The sequence below is a fragment of the Salmo salar genome, chromosome 10 (assembly GCF_965601325.2).
Source record: "Salmo salar chromosome 10, fSalSal1, whole genome shotgun sequence".
NCBI classification, from domain to species: domain Eukaryota; kingdom Metazoa; phylum Chordata; class Actinopteri; order Salmoniformes; family Salmonidae; genus Salmo; species Salmo salar.
In genome coordinates, this window is record NC_138300.1 from 63471504 (window position 1) to 63491746 (window position 20243).

The 20243-nt window shown below is 43.2% G+C and overlaps 1 protein-coding gene across 5 annotated transcripts in view; it reads left to right on the plus strand.

Moving 5' to 3' along the window:
• Positions 1 to 14282, plus strand: part of LOC106560735 (La ribonucleoprotein 1, translational regulator) — a 116609-nt gene extending 102327 nt beyond the window's left edge. For all 5 annotated transcript variants that reach the window (XM_014123920.3, XM_014123919.3, XM_014123921.3 and 2 more), the window contains 5 exons: positions 364 to 521; positions 943 to 1087; positions 4233 to 4342; positions 4580 to 4707; positions 11356 to 14282. In XM_014123920.3, coding sequence (XP_013979395.2) covers positions 364 to 521; positions 943 to 1087; positions 4233 to 4342; positions 4580 to 4707; positions 11356 to 11577 — 763 coding nt within the window. In that variant the 3' untranslated portion in view covers positions 11578 to 14282. The remainder of the gene's footprint in view (positions 1 to 363; positions 522 to 942; positions 1088 to 4232; positions 4343 to 4579; positions 4708 to 11355) is intronic.
• The last annotated feature ends 5961 nt before the right edge of the window (positions 14283 to 20243 follow it).

Genomic DNA, 20243 nt, shown 5'->3' on the forward strand with positions numbered 1-20243 from the left:
CATATTACTACAAAAGGCTTTATGTCTTCTTTAGAACATTTCAATGCAATAAGAATTGTTGAAGTCGTACAGAATTGTTTATCACTTATACCAGCGTTTCCCAAACTCGGTCCTGGGGACCCCAAGGATGTTTTCTTCTTTTCCCACAAGGCACTACACAGCTGACTCAAACGATCAGATCCCAATGATGTGTTGGTTATTTGAATCTGCTGTGTAGTACTGGGGGAAAAACCAAAATGTGCACACATTGGGGTCCCCAAGACAGAGCTTGGAAAATGCTGACTTTTACCCATTTCATACAGGCTTAATTTGTCGGTGGTGTTTGTATGTGCGTTTAATCACTCGTCTTCCCTCTCTCTCCAGCTCCAACGCCAGCCCCTCAGAGGGTACACCTGCATTGGGGGGAATTGGCTGCACCCCTCAGTCGCTCCCCAATTTCCAGCACCCCTCCCACGAGCTGCTCAAGGAGAACGGCTTCACGCAACACGTTTATCACAAGTACCGTCGACGCTGCCTAAACGGTACTCATAGCTACCCATATCTTTTTCCCTGAACATAGATCACACACAGACATATTCATTCATTCATTCACACACAGACATGATCACTCATTCACACGCTTACACAGTAGAGCCATAGAGCCTTTGCCATTTCAAAAAAATGACCCACACCATTTCATATACCTCTTCCATTGTTTACTATCTCCTATTCAGAGACTAGAAAGTAATGTCACACACGTCACATTATACATGTGTGTAAATAGTTAGAAACACTGCGTATAGAAACAATAGATGTTGCTTGCTTTGTCACACAGGTTGCATCCCAAATGGTCAAATGGCCTACATAGTGCACTACTTTTGAAAATATAGGGAATGGGGTGGCGTTTGGGACACAGCTACAGTGTCTGACTGACCTTTCACCCCTCCACCCCACTAATCACAGAACGCAAGCGGTTGGGCATTGGCCAATCCCAGGAGATGAACACACTGTTCCGTTTCTGGTCGTTCTTCCTGAGGGATCACTTCAACAGGAAGATGTACGAGGAGTTCAGACATCTGGTGGTGGAGGACAGCAAGGAGGGATACAGGTAATGCTTCATTTCCTTCTTTGCTTAATACTTACCCATCTACCAATTATACACAGAACTTTGATTGTAAAGAGCCTAAAATTGCGTGTTGGGCAAGGAGAGCGGAATGTGTGAAGGCTTTTGACCCGTAAAATTGTTTGGGCCTAAAATGGTGTTTGGGAAGGGGAGGCAACAGGGGCAGACACTTGTTCCAGCCCTGCTCTAACACACCTGACTCAATCAAGCACATTTCTGCCAATTAAATCCTTGGGTGGTCTGCCTAAGTGTTTTTTTTGGGCTGTCTAAGTCTGAACAGTGTACAAAATAATTTTTCAGAAAGAAAAAAAAAACGTTTTGTGTAAGCTTAAACAACTAAAGCCAGATATAAAGTATGTAGAAAAGATAATGGACCTACTGAACTACAATATAAAGGCGGCATGTGAAGTGTTGGTCCCATGTTTCATGAGCTGAAATAAAAGAACCCAGACATTTTCCATATGCACAAAAAGATTATTTCTCAAGTTTTGTGCACATCCCTGTTTAGTGAGCGTTTCTCCTTTGCCAAGATAATCCATCCACCTGAAAGGTGTGGCATATCGAAAAGCTGATTTAAAAAGCATGATCAATAAAACAAAAGGTCACTCTAAAATGTGCAGTTTTGTCATACAACACAATGCCATAGATGTCTCAAGTGTTGAGGGAGCGTGCTATTGGCATGCTGACTGCAGGAATGTTCCCCACAGCTGTTGCCGGAGACTTTAATGTTCATTACTCTACTATAAGCCACCTCCAATGTTGTTTTAGAGAATTTAGAGAATTTGGCAGTACGTCCAACCGGCCACAGAACTGCAGACCACGTGTAACCACACCAGCTCAAGACCTCCACAGCTGGCTTCTTCACCTGCGGGATCGTCTTGAGACCAGTCATCCAGACAGCTGATGAAACTGTGAAACTGCACAAACTGTCAGAAGCTTATCTGCTACTAGTCATCCTCACTGGGGTTTTGACCTGACTGCAGTTCAGCGTCATAACCGACTTTAGTGGGAAAATGCTCACCACCGATGGCCACTGGCACGCTGGAGAAGTGTGCTCTTCCTGGATGAATCCCGGTTTCAACTCTACCGGCAGACAGTGTGTATGGCGTCGTGTGGGTGAGCAGTTTACTGATGAAAACGTTGTGAACAGAGTGCCCCGTGGTGGTGGGGTTATGGTATGGGCAGGATTAAGCAACGGACAACGAAAACAATGACATTTTATTGATAACAATTTGTATGCACAAAGATACCGTGACAAGATCACCCATTGAGCACGTTTGGAATGCTCTGGATCGACATGTACGACAGCGTGTTCCAGTTCCCGACAATATCCAGCAACTATGCACAGCCATTGAAGAGTGGGACAACATTCCACAGGCCACAATCAACAGCCTGATCAACTCTATGCTAAGGAAATGTGTCGCGCTGCGTTAGGCAAATGGTGGTCACACCAGATACTGACTTCTTATTTTATCCATGCCCCCATCTTTTTTTAAGGTATCTGTGACCAACAGATGCATATCTTTATTCCCAGTCATGTGAAATCCATAGATTAGGGCCTAATGAATGTATTTCAATTGACTGATTTCCTTATTTAATTGTAAGTCAGTAAAATCGGTGCATTTATATTTTTGTTCAGTGTATTTTTTTCATAATAAACTCAGCAAAAAAAGAAACGTCCTCTCACTGTCAACTGCGTTTATTTTCAGTAAACTTAACGTGTAAATATTTGTATGAACATAACAAGATTCAACAACTGAGACATAAACTGAACAAGTTCCACAGCCATGTGACTATCAGAAATAGAATAATGTGTCCCTGAAAAAAGGAGACCTTTTGGCCCTATCCCTCACCCTCCGATCCGACAGGTCCCAGACGTGCTCAATGGGATTGAGATCCGGGCTCTTTGCTGGCCATGGCAGAACACTGACATTCCTGTCTTGCAGGAAATCACGCACAGAACGAGCAGTATGGCTGGTGGCATTATCATGCTGGAGGGTCATGTCAGGATGAGCCTGCAGCAAGGGTACCACATGAGGGAGGAGGATGTCTTCCCTGTAACGCACAGTGTTGAGAATGCCTGCAATGACAACAAGCTCAGTCCGATGATGCTGGGACACATTGCCCCAGACCATGACGGACCCTCCACTTCCAAATCGATCCCGCTCCAGAGGACAGTCCTCGGTGCAACGCTCATTCCTTCGACGATAAATACGAATCCGACCATCACCTCTGGTAAGACAAAACTGCGACTTGTCAGTGAAGAGCACTTTTTGCCAGTCCTGTCTGGTCCAGCGACGGTGGGTATGTGCTCATAGGCAACATTGTTGCCAGTGATGTCTGGTGAGGACCTGCCTTACAACAGGCCTACAAGCCCTCAGTCCAGCCACTCTCAGCCTATTGTGGACAGTGTGAGCACTGATGGAGGGATTGTGTGTTCCTGGTGAAACTCGGGCAGTTGTTGCCATCCTGTACCTGTCCCGCAGGTGTGGTGTTCGGATGTACCGATCCTGTGCAGGTGTTACACGTGGTCTGCCACTGCGAGGACAATCAGCTGTCCGTCCTGTCTCCCTGTAGCGCTGTCTTAGGCGTCTCACAGTACGGACGTTGCAATTTATTGCCCTGGCCACATCTGCAGTCCTCATGCCTCCTTGCAGCATGCCTAAGGCACGTTCATGCAGATGAGCAGGGAACCTGGGCATCTTTCTTTTGGTGTTTTTCAGAGTCAGTAGAAAGGCCTCTTTAGTGTGCTAAGTTTTCATAACAGTGACCTTAATTGCCTACCGTCTGTAAGCTGTTAGTGTCTTAACGTTCATTAATGGTTTATGGTTCATTGAACAAGCATGGGAAACAGTGTTTAAACCCTTTACAATGAAGATCTGTGAAGTTATTTGGATTTTTACGAACTATCTTTGAAAGACAGAGTACTGAAGAAGGGACTTTTAATTTTTTTATTGAGTTGAAAATCTTTAAGAACTAACAATCACCAAAATAAAAGCTAGACAGTCAGGGTGAATAGAAAATTCCAGTACCATATTCGGGTACCACCACTAGTGTTAGTAAATGGGTGTTTGTTTAGTCTGCTCGATCACCACACACAGCTGATTAATACCTGTTGTCTGTATTGCAGGTACGGTTTGGAGTGCCTGTTCAGGTACTACAGCTACGGACTGGAAAGGAAATTCAGGCCAAACATTTTCAAGGACTTCCAGGAGGAGACCATGAAAGACTACGAAGCTGGTGAGATGCATCACTTAGGGAACTTCAACCATACACATTCACACAGCGCAATAACTCTCGATTTGGTTACTACTGTTCCTCCACAATGAGTACAAACAGTGTACGAAATGGAACCATATTCCCCATATAGTGCACTACTTTTACCAGAGGCTTATATAGGGAATAGGGTGCCATTTGGGACGTAGTCTTAGACTTCTCGCCAACACCTGCCTGTCTCTGTGTCCCCATCTCCCACAGGCCAGCTGTATGGACTTGAGAAGTTTTGGGCATTTCTTAAATACTCCAAAAACAAGAACATGGGGATCGACCCCAAGCTGCAGGAGTGCTTGAGCAAGTTTAAGCGTCTCGAGGATTTCAGAATCGATGTAAGTAGGGAAACCTGTCAAAGTTAAATGTTCTCTTCTATTTTTCAGTACTAGTGAAACCTGTCAAAGAAAGTTAAATGAATGTTCTCTTCTACTTTTTACTTCTAGGGAAACCTGTCAAAATTAAATGTTCTCTTCTACTTTTTACTACTAGGGAAACCTGTCAAAGAAAGTTAAATGAATGTTCTCCTACTTTTTACTACTAGGGAAACCTGTCAAAGAAAGTTAAATGAATGTTCTCCTACTTTTTACTACTAGGGAAACCTGTCAAAGAAAGTTAAATGAATGTTCTCTTCTGCTTTTTACTACTAGGGAAACCTGTCAGAGTACACGTTTAGACACCTTTACTACAACTTTTTCACTGCTGGCTACGTGATTGCTGTCATGCTTCGTCAGGCTTTTGTAGGGTCGAAGTACTGAGCAAGTGGGTTTGTTAACAAAGAATCCCTGTTGCATAGAGATGTTTAGAGTAGGGGTGTGACGTTTAAACAAAATAGGGACCCTTAATATTTACAAAAAATCCCAAACTTTTTGTTGTTGTTGACAACGAAAATCACAGTGCAGTTATCACAACTACCACTAACAGGTCCCAATCATCATCATAAAGGGAACATGTTAAATTAAACAAATACCTAAAGCAATGATGCTGCAAAGTTAGTAGGAGGAGATGGGCATCTTTAAGATGATTTGCCACGGATATAAAGCGCTCCGCACGTCATCCTCGTTTACCGTTGAAAAAAATGTCCGAGTGAGACAGGGAAGTGACAGCAGCGAAGTCCTGTATGCCAATACTTTAAGAAGTTAAATGAGAAGGTGGTGAATTGTGAACTTTGCGAGGTGGAACTGAGCTACAGTGGCAGTACAGGTGCAATGCTGAAAAGGAGGCACCTTGAGACCCAACCGGTTGCTGGCAGCAGGGGGATAAGGAATACAGTGAGAAAATCACAGCGCTGTTTATAGAAATGATTGCAGTTGATATGCAGCCATTGTCAATGGTAGAGGATGTCGGCTTCAATGTTGCCCTAATGACATGTCTAGAAGCAGACCACAAGATGACATGAAATAGTACAATGATTGTTATGCAAGTAGGCCTACAATGAAGTCCCATCACTACTGAGAACATGGAGAGGCGAGGCACACATTAGTGAACCTAAAATGGCACCATTGTTGCTGAGTGGGTGGGGGACAGCAGTAAGGTGAGCGCTGTCTTGTAGTGTTTCCACTAGATAGCACAACCACAAAGTTAAAATTGGATATATCATAAATTCATGAAAACAAAAATGTGTTTTTTGGTCTTCATTTAGGGTTATGCATAAGGTTAACATTGTGATTAAGGTTAGGTTTAAAATAACATTTTAAGAAGATAAGTTGTAGAAATTTGCAGGCTTCTGACTTTGTAGCCTTAGTAACTGGTGACGACGGTCTGGTAGGTAGCCAGGTCAGCGGTAGATTGAACTGCATTGCCCGCTAGCGGTCATACGCAGGACCATATCTGAATTTTGAATTCACGTAATTTTTTTATTTATTCTTTGCTGTTTAAACGTTAAGACATACCTAATATCAATGTTGTATTTAATAATAGAATAATTAGGTGGTGCTTATATAGTCCTGTTTCAATGTATGTACAAGGTGGTAACCTGGACAAGTGTTGGGTGTGAAATGGAAATGTATTTTTGGCAAATCCCACTCCCTCTGAGGCACCCTTGGAGAATGGGGTCACAGCCAGGGGATCAGCCATTATTGAGGGCGACCCTGGAGCAATTAGGTTTAATTGCCTTGCTCAAGGGCAGAACGATAGATTTTCACCTTGTCGGCTCGGGGATTCGATCCAGCAACCTTTCGATCCAGCAACCTAACCCCATGGGTTATCTGTCAAGGGTGCTGCCCGTGCGCTCAGACGCCATAATGGGACAGGTGAAAAGTTGCGATCTCTATAAATATTTATGCGGTAACGGGGAAAGAATGAGGAAGTGGATAGAATTTCATTTATGATTATCAGTGAAATTAACGATTTTATAACATCGATATAACACTTATTTTTCTTAACTGCATTGTTGGTTAAGGGCTTGTAAGTAAGCATTTCACTCTAAGGTTGTATTTGTATACCTGTTGTATTCGGCGCATGTGACGAATAACATTTGATTACTATGTATAGCTTTATAAGACTATAAATGACCAACCACACAGTTTTTACCTCTGCTTTTGAGAGGAGCTGGCGACTTTCAGCTAAGCTAACAATATGCTAACTTCAATCTCCAAACTGCACGCAGAGAAATAAAAATACACAATTCTCTCAGTATCCCTTTAACAAAGAACAGGCCTGCCCTGTTCAACCTGTACTCTTTGTCTGCATCGCAAATTGCACCCTATTCCTTACATAGTGCACTACTTTTGAGCAGTGCACATAGGGCCCTGGTCAAACTAGTGCACTATATTGGGAATAGGGTGCCATTTGAGACAGACTTTGTTACAGAACGAACTGTAAGAGGCATTTCCATCTAAAAGGACCCATGAGCACCAACATGTGAAGTTCATAGGAGCATGTCAAATGAAAGCCAAGAGTCTATATAATTGAGAAATGAAGGCATATATACATTTTTAAACCATATTCCATCCTAACAATGTGGAATAAGCAAAGGCTTTGCATTCTGGTCAAACCAATGGAAAAGGGATCAAAACACAATCAATCATGTTGAAGTAATTTCAACACTTATATTTCATTTTGGATAAATTATTTGCCTTCTGTAAGATTAAGAAACATTGCCCTGTGCCATGTCATTCCGTTACCAAAAACCCATATGATATTTTCTCATTTCTCTCATGAGGGAGGATGAATGTTCACAGAAGTAACAAGTAAAGGTTGACCTACCAATTAGTTAGTGTTTTTACTGACATCAAGTTTATGAATTATTAAGTGATTAAAACTTGTAATTCTGTTACCAAATCTGTAACAGAATTACTGCAAGTGAATTTGCTACAATTGGGAATCCTAGTAGTCACAAACCACAGTTGGGTCACCTGCTATTGTCCTCCCTTCTACTCGCATACTGTTATGTTTCTCTCTTTCTGTCGTCTGTTGGTCAAAACAAGACTGTGGACAACCCCTCCCTCTCTTCTCTTTCTCTCTCTCCAGTAAATGTCAGCTCTCGCAGCTCAATGACACCTACCACCTACTCTCTTTCAATTTACTGTAACAAGCGTCCTCACCAACTGAGCACCGACACCGGACGTCCATTGACTTTGAAAAGTAGTTGAATTTTGGTCAGTCCGCCCTGGCCGGACCAAATCTGAACCAATCATAAACATCTATGTTTTACAAGTTTGGACAGCACAGTACAGTAGAGCGCAGTACAGCAGTAAATAAAAGTAGCGTTAAGTATAGCACACGTTAAGAGTACAGTAATGTACTGAATATATCTACTGTGCTTTACTAATATGGCCAAATTTGTGAAACGTAGATGTCTGATTGTGTAAGATTTGGCCTTGTCTGGACCAACCAAATGTGGTCTTGTTTAGGGGCAGAGCTCATTACAATAACAGCCAGTGTATTGATGAATAATCAAATATGCAAAAGAAGGATATTGCATATTTCTTCCTTTGTGTACCTATTCAGCATACATCACCACAAATAGAGTGATATTCATTGCCATCATTTGCATTTTTGTATAGTACAGATCAGGGACCCATTATGTAAATCCGGTACTATAATTCTGTTACCGGATGTAAATACACTTCACCTGCTGTAGCTCAATAACCAAAATAAAAATGTTCAAACTCAAGGTGTCATAAGACTGCTAAATAGTTCACCAAATTGCTACCCGGACTATCTGCATTGACCCCCTTTTCCATTAACTCTTGACTCATCACATACGGTGCTGCTGCTACTGTTTATTATCTATCCCGTTACCCCTACCTATATGTACACTACCTGTCAAAAGTTTTACAACCCCTACTCATTCAAGGGTTTTTATTTTCTTTTTACCATTTTCTACATTGTAGAATAATAGTGAAGACATCAAAACTATGAAATAACACATATGGAACCATGTAGTAACCAAAAAAGTGTTACACAAATCAAAATATAGTTTATACTTGAGATTCTTCAAAGTCGCCAACCTTTGCCTTGATGACAGCTTTGCACACTCTTGACATTCTCTCAACCAGCTTCACCTGGAATGCTTTTCCAACGGTCTTGAAGGAGTTCCCACATATGCTGAGCACTTGTTGGCTGCTTTTCCTTCACTCTGCGGTCCGACTCATCCCAAACCATCTCAATTTGATTGAGGTCGGGGGATTGTGGAGGCCAGGTCATCTGATGCAGCACTCCATCACTCTCCTTCTTGGTAAAATAGCCCTTACACAGCCTGGAGGTGTGTTGGGTCATTGTCCTGTTGAAAAACAAATGATAGTCCCACTAAGCCCAAACCAGATGGGATTGCATATTGCTGCAGAATGCTGTGGTAGCCATGCTGGTTAAGTGTGCCTTGAATTCTAAATGAAAAACAGACAGTGTCACCAGCAAAGCACCCCCACACCATAACACCACCTCCTCCATGCTTTACGGTGGGAAATACACTTGCGGAGATCATCCGTTCACCCACACCACATCTCACAGACACTGCGGATGGACCAAAAAAAAAACTTGAATGAGTAGGTGTTCTAAAACTTTTGACCGGTAGTGTACATACGGTGTATTCAGACCTCTTGACTTTTTCCACATTTTGTTACGATACAGCCTTATTCTAAAATGGATTAAATTCCCCCCCCCTCCCTCAATGACAAAGCTAAAACTGGGTTTTTAGAAATTTTTGCACAAAAAAAGACATATAAATCACATTTACATGTACATACCATTTACTCAGTACTTTGTTGAAGCACCTTTGGCAGCGGTTACAGCCTCGAGTATTCTTGGGTATGGCGCTACAAGCTTGGCACACTTGTATTTGGGAAGTTTCTCCCATTCTCTGCAGATCCTCTCAAGCTCTGTCAGGTTGGATGGGTAGCGTCGCTGCACAGCTATTTTCAGGTCTCACCAGAGATGTTCGATCGGGTTCATGTCCGGGCTCTGGCTGGGCCACTCAAGGACATTCAGAAACTTGTCCCAAAGCCACTCCTGCTTTTTCTTGGCTGTGTACGTAGGGTCATTGTCCTGTTGGAAGGTTGAACCTCCCCCCCAGTCTGAGGTCATGAGCGCTCTGGAGCAGGTTTTCATCAAGGATCTCTCTGTACTTTGCTCCGTTCATCTTTGCTTTGATCCTGACTAGTCTCCCAGTCTCTGTCGCTGAAAAACATCCCCACAGCATGATGCTGCCACCACCATGCTGGATGGTGCCAGGTTTCCTCCAGTCGTGACGCTTGGCATACAGGTCAAATAACTCAATCTTGGTTTCATCAGACCAGAGAATCTTTTTTCTAATGGTTTGAGAGTCCTTTAGGTACCTTTTTGCAAACTCCAAGCGGGCTGTCATGTGCCTTTTTTACTGAGGAGTGGCTTCCGTCTGGCCAATCTACCAGAAAGGCCTGATTTCGTGGAGTGCTGCAGAGATGGTTGTCCTTCTGTAAGGTTCTCCCAACTCCACAGAGGAACTCTGGAGCTCTGTCAGAGTGACCATCGGGTTCTTGGTCACCTCCATGACCAAGGCCCTTCTCCCCCGATTGCTCAGTTTGGCCGGGCAGCCAGCTCTAGGAAGAGGCTTGGTGGTTCTAAACTTATTCCATTTAAGAATGATGGAGGCTACTGTGTTCTTGGGGACCTTCAATGCTGCCCCCAAAAAATTTGCGCCCTTCCCCAGATCTGTGACTCGACACAATCCTGTCTCGGAACTCTGCAGACAATTCCTTCGACCTCATGGCTTGGTTTTTGCTCTGACATGCACTGGCAACTGTGGGACCTTATATATGTAAGTCGCTCTGGATAAGAGTGTCTGCTAAATGACGTAAATGTAAATATAGACAGGTGTGTGCCTTTCCAAATCATGTCCAACCAATTGAATTTACCACAGGTGGACTCCAATCACGTTGTAGAAACATCTCAAGGATTGTGAATGGAAACAGGATTCACCTGAGCTCAATTTCGAGCAAAGGGGTCTGAATACTTTCCGAATGCACTCTATCTACGTCAATTACCTCGTACACTTGCACATAGAGTTGGTACTGGTACCCCGTGTATAGCCATGGTATTATTATTTTTCTCTCCATTGTTGGGAAGTAAATATTTCACTGATAGTCTACACCTGTTGTTTACGAAGCATGTGACAAATACATTTTGATTTGTATGTCATAGCTGACACCCCATTCTTTCTGCAGACATCTTTTGAATTTTATTTCGAAGCAGATATTTAACAAAGTTTTGAGAAAATGTGGTCACGTGAAAACAGGGATATTTTACCGTAATTCTGTTACCACACTGCATCTGCACAGTTTATCCAGTAAATGTGTTTTTGTGAAATGTTCTGTGTAAATTGTTCATAGTAGTCCGTGTGCATAGTTTATTGCTTTGTTAAACTTTGAAATCAATAGTTTTTGTTTAGCATAGATTTTAAAGAGAAAAATCTGACTCAGTGTAATTCCGTTAATGTGGAATTGCCCTTTTAGAACGTCTGTAGAGCCCCAGTCAATCCCACACCTCACCATTTTCCTTCATTGCAGCCCCCGATGGAGGAGGGAGGCCGCAAGAGACACTCATCCAGCGGAGACGGTCGCCGCCACCACCCCTCCCAGGGCTCCAGCCGCCCCCACAGCCAAACTGGCTTCGGCCCAGCCCAGTTCGCCCAGGGCCCCACCAGGGAGGATGCCAAAATCAGCTGCCAGAGCCAGCGACCCGCAGCCCAGGCCTCGGCAACCGCATCAGACGCCCAGCCACCAAAGTAACCCCAGACAACCCTCAGCCACTTGGATCAACTCAACGTCATTAAATATTTTCGGCGCCGCAAGAATGAGAGAATGGCTTTCTGACGAACGGCTTGTGATTGAATAAGTCAAGGCTCTTCCATTTTGATTTATTTTGTTTGAAACACCCAGCGTTTTGACTTATTAGAGACGAAACTGAATGACTATTGAAGGAGTGGATGAAGTATTTTATTTTGCAAACCTTGGCATATATTCTTCCGTGGTTACAATGTGGGGAATGGACATGGTTTCTGAGGTCGTTTGATGGCAACTGCGAACCTTGTGATTCCTTTCTATTGATGGACCCCCATTCCACTTGACACATCTAGTTGGTGGATTAGAAATTGATGCTTTGAAATATACATATTTAACTTGTTTTTGCGCGAGAGAGAAATAGAGGGAGAAAAAATAGATGAAAAAACACAAACCAAATGATTTAAAAAAATGACTTGTACCGATCCCTCAGTATGAACAAGATCATTGAAAGTTGCCTTATTTTAATGTTTTTTCTGCTTTACTTGTGCCCGCCACCGTGATGTCGATTGTACAGCATTGATAATTGCAAATATGCAACATTGGTCACCACCTACAGTAGTGGCCACTCAGTGACTCCCTGCCTGCCAAACAGTTTTGAACACAACCTGCTGAACTGTCTTCCAAGTGTCCTAAAGCCTACCCCTTCGCCCACACCTCAGTGTGTTTGCAATTTGTGGCTCTTTGTGCTAAAATGCTTTTGCTGGGGGGGGCGCAGCCGCTCCTGACATCCCCCCACATCTATCCATCCATCAATCACCATTGAGGCTACAGGACTGGAATCACCAATCTGGATTACTTGAAGAAAAAAAAAGAGCGGAAAGGTTTATCAGTAGATCTGGTGTGCTGCGGTGGTTGCTTTGGGGAGATGTGTGGTGGGTTATGTTTGGGGGTTGTGGCCTGCTTTCCAGGGCTAAACAAGGCAGGGTTTCAGTCTGCAGCTTAGCATGGCCTTTAACATTGCATCCCACCACCGCTTCCACACACACACCCCTCAGTATGTTTTTTTTCCAGAGAGCCCTGAACCCAACCCACCTTCCCATGAACAGCTGACTACAGTCAGATAAACTATAATAATCTGGTGTGGATAACATCATCTTTATCCGACAGAGGACTGATGGTATCAAATATATGAGTGATTTAAAAATTTTCTTCACTAAAATGTGAATGGGACAGAACTTACACCTCCCGGCTACTTGTTTTATTGTTTATAGATCAGTTTATATATATTCGCCTTACATGTGTACATACTTTTTATTTTAAAGGGTCTGAAATTCTAATGCTTTTTTATTTGCTGTGTTTCTAGCTATGCTGTGGGTATGTCTCAGTATTGCTATGCATTTGTTGAAACCTCTGGACTTTCAGAAATGGGAACATAGTACAAATAAAGGGAGGGACATTTACATTCGGTCGTCAACTGACATTCAATGCAACAACAAATCACACATTTCCAGAACAAGTTCATTTTCAAAACATAGCTAATTTGCAGAATTTAAAATATTTTTTATGATGAATTCCGTTTACAAATTGCATGATGTGAAGCACTAGTGTGTGTGTTCATGCCACGGCAATTCAAACTTTCCACAAATCATATCATGAGCCAAAGTCAAAATATTCCCCCTAACTAGTTATTGATCAGTGTAATGGTCCTCTTTAATTAAATATCAATTGGCATAAATAAGAGTTATAACTGTTCCTTCTGCTGGAGGTTGAGAAGTGATTCATATTCACAGGTGGTTCTGCTGTGTTAAAATTTAAAACAAACATGAAGACAATTGGACATTCTATTTTCATTAACTGTCATTGTTGAAAAAGTTGAGTTTCACGAGAATTAACTTTCTTTTTAAGCTTTTATTCCCTGTCTTGTGGGTTTAACTCAAGGGAGCTGTGAGTCAATTGAGTGGGCTTATAGGCTTGATTGAATCACTCAAATTGTTTACTCAAGGAATTAAAGACAAATTACTTTCCGAATGCACCCCCAGTGAATGTGACCTATGGCTGTGTGTGTGTGTGTGTGTGTGTGTGTGTGTGTGTGTGTGTGTGTGTGTGTGTGTGTGTGTGTGTGTGTGTGTGTGTGTGTGTGTGTGTGTGTGTTTCCCACTCGTCCTAGACCAGGATAGAGGGGACAGGTAAGACCTGTCCTTTGGGGTCCAGTCTAATCGTTAGCATAGTGCATCAAACCCTGTGGGTGGAACAGTTGGTGCTCCAATGAACTCAGCAGAGACACCAGGCATGGCCCCCTAGCGTCAGATGGACTGGGCCGGACACTGGAGAGAAAGAGGGGAAGGGAGGACGTAACCCACTTTGGGTTTGTCAATATTCAGAGGTTATGAATGGCGATATCGTCTGGGGACTGAAAAGGACACAATTCCATAAAGCCATATAAATAAAAATAGCTGTATATGAACCACACATTTTGTAATAGTTCATTACCATCACAATATCCTAGGCTTGTCATCAGGGGGGGAAAAAGAATACAAATAAATGTAAAATACTTGAATGAGATCTTGTATTATAGCATTTAATATCCATAATATCTGCTTTGTAGGCTGTGATTCGCTATTAGTGTTATTTGTAGTAATTGTGCTTTTCCTTATATATATATATATTAAAAAAAAAAAACATTAAATGGACAAAAAAAACTTCAACACCAACTCTGTCATCGTCCTGTTATTTACTTGTCTGTATTTCCCTGTATGGTATTACAGAAAGCAGGATTATTAAGTTAACCAGCTAATTTTGATAAACTGCCACTGTTTTTCTGTCTGATTAAGAAAGCTACATTTGTTTATTGGTGGTTGTTGTCAACTTACTGGGTATGTTCGAGCAGTAAGGCTAACACAACCGACTGCAGAAAGTCTACGAGTGATGTCGGGGGAGGTGCATCTGCAACAGCTGAAATTTGGACACTGTTGTGATTTACCTACAGCAAGGCTCCAACCCTCCATACCACACGTTTACAAACGTACAGTTATGACTATAACCACTGTTCTCTGAAGGAGGGAAATGAGGTACAACACAGCTACCGGGAGCTTGCGTGCTAGCGCCCTCTACTGAAGAACATTAGAATCACGCCTGACCAATGAACACCGTGACAAACTGTAAGCCCCACCTTCCACAGGCGATAAACCAGAGTCACGGATTCATTCCTTCAATTCAGTACCGCTCTTCACCAAGCCCAGAACTGGGCGGCACGTGGCCGAAGAGGTGTACCTCGTTTCCCTCCTTCAGGGAAAAGTAGTTATAGTCATAACTGTACGTTTCCTTTGTCAACTTTGTACAACACAGCTATGGGGGTAGCCCCAAGCCAACATCAAATGAAATGGCCCACGGCAGACCACCCAGAGTTCTAAGCCAACCTGTGGTATCTGGGTATTGCGCGACCCCTGGTCCACTCAATGTACATGCATAACACTCATACCAGACACAAGGCATGTAACCTCCGCGGTTCCTCAGAAGCAAACTGAGGAGGCGAAAGGGTAGAGCTGGAGACCTGTAGGACATAGTCATGACTAAGGCTGCATTAGGACACAACGTCACCTTAGAGTCGCCAAGGGCAACTTCCAACAAAAGGGGTGAACGGATAACGCGTGGAGAGCTTCAACGCGTTTAGTCGAGACCAAAACCACGAGCAGTGCAATCTTGTAGGAGAGGATCCACAGTGTCTTTAGCAGTGTCTATTGATTCAAATGGGGCCTCACAGCACATCCAAAACCAAAGTCAAATCCCAAGTGGGCGCAATAGGTTTAGAAACTGGCCTGAGACGGCATACACCCCCTTAAAAACCTTGGAGTGGCACCAATAATTCTCCCACATGACACGCTGTAAACACCCGCTATGTACAGTTGAAGTCAGAAGTTTACATACACTTAGGTTGGAATCATTATAACTTATTTTTCAACTACTCCACACATTTCTTGTTAACAAACTATAGTTTTGGCAAGTAGGTTAGGACATCTACTTTGTGCATGACAAAAGTAATTTTTCCAACAATTGTATACAGACAGATTATTTCACTTATAATTCACTGTATCAGAATTCCAGTGGGTCAGAAGTTTACATACACTAAAATGACTGTGCCTTTAAACAGCTTTGAAAATCCCAGAAAATTATGTCATGGCTTTAGAAGCTTCTGATAGGCTAATTGACATCATTTGAGTCAATTGGAGGTGTACATGTGGATGTATTTCAAGGTCTACCTTCAAACTCAGTGCCTCTTTGCTTGACATCATGGGAAAATCAAAAGAAATCAGCCAAGACCTAAGAAAAAAAATTGTAGACCTCCACAAGTCTGGTTCATCCTTGGGAGCAATTTCCAAACTCCTGAAGGTACCACGTCCATCTGTACAAACAGTAGTACATAAGTATAAACACCATGGGACCACGCAGCTGTCATACCGCTTAGGAAGGAGACGCATTCTGTCTCCTAGAGATGAATGTACTTTGGTGCGAAAAGTGCAAATCAATCCCAGAACAACAGCAAAGGCCCTTGTGAAGATGCTGGAGGAACCAGGTACAAAAGTATCTATATCCACAGTAAAACGAGTCCTATATCGACATAACCTGAAAGGCCACTCAATAAGGAAGAAGCCACAGCTCCAAAACCGCCATAAAAAAAGCCACACTACGGTTTGCAACTGCACATGGGGACAAAGATCGTACTTTTTGGAGAAATGTCCTCTGGTCTGATGAAACAAAAATAGAACTGTTTGGCCATAATGACCATTGTTATGTTTGGAGGAAAAAGGGGGAGGCTTGCAAGCCGAAGAATTCCATCCCAATTGTGAAGCACGGGGGTGGCAGCATCATGTTGTGGGTGTGCTTTGCTGCAGGAGGGACTGGTGCACTTCACAAAATGGATGGCATCATGAGGGAGAAAAATTATGTGGATGTATTGAAGCAACATCTCAAGACATCAGTCAGGAAGTTAAATCTTGGTCGCAAATGGGTCTTCCAAATGGACAATGACCCCATGCATACTTCCAAAGTTGTGGCAAAATGGCTTAAGGACAACAAAGTCAAAGTATTGGAGTGGCCATCACAAAGCCCTGACCTCAATCCCATAGAAAATGTGTGGGCTGAACTGAAAAGGTGTGTGTGAGCAAGGAGGCCTACAAACCTGACTCAGTTACACCAGCTCTGTCAGGAGGAATGGGCCAAAATTCACCCAACTTATTGTGGGAAGCTTGTGGAAGGCTACCCGAAACGTTTGACCCAAGTTAAACAATTTAAAGGCAATGCTACCAAATACTAATTGAGTGTATGTAAACTTCTGACCCACTGGGAATGTGATGAAATACATAAAAGCTGAAATAAATCATTCTCTACTATTATTCTGACATTTCACATTCTTAAAATAAAGTGGTGATCCTAACTGACGTAAGACAGGGAATTTTTACTAGTATTAAATGTCAGGAATTGTTTAAAACTGAGTTTAAATGTATTTGGCTAAGGTGTATGTAAACTTCCGACTTCAACTGTATATCAACACAACCCTCTTATGGAGGGTGCCCTTGTGGACTGTATAGTAGCAATAATGTTCAGAGGTAAACCCCTTGCCATCAGAATGGACCTTTCAGGGCCCAGATTCCAAATCTCCATCCTGCCCATGCGCCTGGGACAACAGGTCCCTGCTCAACGGGAGTTGCCACGGGTCCCTGCCTAAAAGGCGAATGATTTCCACGAGCGACAAAGGATCAATGACTCACCCTTCCCAGCATGGGCTGAATCAGGGGTGTATTCATTACAACAATTCTGTTGCAATAAGTTTTGTCTGTTGCAAAATGTTTTGCAACAGAAACAGTTTACTCTAAAGGCTCTTCAACATGACGTAAAAGCTGTTGGGTTTTTAAATGGAAGTTGTAGTTCATTTTAATTGTATGGTTTCCAGGAGTTTACATTCCAATCCGAATTGTCTGTGAAGTGTTTGGCACAAGCTGCACGTCTATAAATTATCGATTTTTCCATGCTCTAAAGTGGAGTGAAATCCACAGGGTTACTTCTAACTTCTTCCAGCCGTGAAGTGAACTACAACTTCCATTTAAGAAATAAAACTCAACAGGCTTTGCAGTAAATGATTTCTGTTGCAAAACATTTTGCAACAGACAATGTTTTGCAACAAAATTGTCATAATGAATACACCCCATGTCCACTGGTGGAAACGCATAAAGGAGTGTCAGAGGCCACTGGTGTGCGCGAGAGCGTCCGTTCTCAACAGAGCACAGGTCGCTTATTGAGAAACAGACACAAGTTTTTCCTCACAGTGCGTCGGCCCTCCCGAACATTTCCCATCTCTGGGAGACCACCCAGGGATGCAGCCTCCACTCCCGGAACGGAGGCCCCCACTGGATAGCAGATCTGCACCTGTGTTGAGGCTCCCGGGTTGTGTGCACACTGCTCTACAGTGTGAAATGGAATGCATTGAGATGGAGTTGAATAGCTCTTCTCTTGATTCAGTATGGGTGTGTGTAACACCACCTGCTTCCTTGACTCCGCTACCACCAGCCAATCATCCCTGATGATCGTGAGCATTCTGAATTTGTAGGACCTGAGGTGCTTGTTTAGGGCACGCAGGATAAAAATGGGAAGCAAAGTCCCGCCCCTTTTGGGAACCAGCCAGAGGCCCAGGACCCTCTGACATAGGAGCCACTTGGATTGCCTGCTTCTTAAGAAGGGAAGAAATCTCCTCCCTCAAAACGGGCGCTGATGCCTCTGGAAGAGTCAAGGTAATGATGCTGTAAAAACGTGGGGGACGCACAACGAATTGTAGCCTGTACCCCAACGTCAATGTTCGCATAATCCAGGGCGACACTGAGCATGCGCACCATTGGTTGACAACAGAGAGTCTCCCGTAATGCGCCATTTAAAGTGGTGGAATGGCACCTTGTGGATTGTGGGAATTTGTTTATTTTTCCATGCCTCTTTTGTTTTTTCACCACTCTGAACAACCGAGTGTCTGACTGTGGGGAATTGACTCTTTTTATTAAGCTTACATATGGAGGACACAACACTCTTGACACCCATGAACACCGTACCCCAAGTTTAAACAATGTGTCTAAGTGCCAACGTTTGCCTGAAGCCCGGTCCACTCTGGGTTCGAGGGCTTCGGCTTCCAGTGACGTACCCCAATTGGTCATGCTATTTGGGAGTACTGTTGTCACAGCGAACATCTGGGGAGGGGACCGTGCCATCTCTCCTTTCATCGAGCTAGGTGCACAGGGGCTGCTGCCTCCCCTGCTCTGCGGGTGGACCAGCTTCACCCATGGGAGTAAAACAGTGCCTGTGCCAAGCAGACTGGTGCTGCTCTTGTAGAACAGAACAAGGCTTCTGTTTGCAGACGATGTCACTGCAGCAGCAATGGTCCTCCAAAGAAGGACCACGTGGAGCGCCGCTTCCTGGTTTCTATCCCCAAAACGAGACTGCATAAACTACAGGGCCAAGCCAAACAACCCCGTAGGAGAAATCTGCTCATCCAAGTACAACTGCCTGTCTTTCTCTGGCACCTGCGACAAAGTCAATCAAAGGTGCCACCGAGATGCTGCAACGGGAAATGCGCAAGACGAAATCGGCCGTAGCAAGAATTTCATCTATGAGCTCTGCATGGGGCTCCCCAGCAGCCAAAACCATGGGCAGGTCCACACCAGCTCAGTCTGAAGCAATGCGACGGGATGCCACCCCCTGTGCCCCGTATACCTTGTCAAGCTGTGCCCCCGAAAAACTAAAGTACGGTGGAAAGTTCTTAATGTTCCGTATTGACTGACCTTTTGGACTTATGGACTGTCATTTCTCTTTGCTTATTTGAGCTGTTCTTGCCATAGTATGGACTTGGTCTTTTACCAAATAGGTATATCTTCTGTATACTACCCCTACCTTGTCACAACACAACTGATTGGCTCAAACACGTTAAGGAAAGAAATTCAACAAATTAACAAGGCACACCTGTTTAATTGAAATGCATTCCAGGTGACTACCTCATGAAGCTGGTTGAAAGAAGGCCAAGTGTGCAAAGCTGTCATCAAGGCAAAGGGTGGCTAGTTTGAAGAATCTCAAATATAAAATACATTTTGATTTAACACTTTTTTAGTTACTACATGATTCTATATGTATCATTTCATAGTTTTTTCACTACTATTCTATAATGTAGAAAATAGTAAAACATTCAGAAAAACCCTTGACTAGGTGTGTCCAATCTTTTGACTATCTTGAAGAGATTAAGTAATACATATTTTTTGGGGGACAGTTAACTGGATAAACCACTGATCCATGGGGGCGGCAGGTAGCCTAGCGGTTAAGAGCATTGGGCCAGTAACTGAAAGGTTCGAATCTCTCTGACTAGGTGAAAAATCTGTTGTGCCCTTGACCAAGGCACTTAACTCAAATTGCTCCTGTAAATCACTCTGGATAAGAGCTTCTGCTAAATTACTCAAAATGTAATCCAGCTTTCTGGAACAGTCCCCTTATCTAGTCACATCACTGATGGATGATATTGTTTTGATGAATACTGTAGCAGACTACTGATTATGTGTGTGAAAGAGTGGAGAGAATGGGAGTAAAAAAGATGATTTACAGATGTGACGATGAATGCTGATTGTGTCAAAGCTTTGAAACAAATGAGA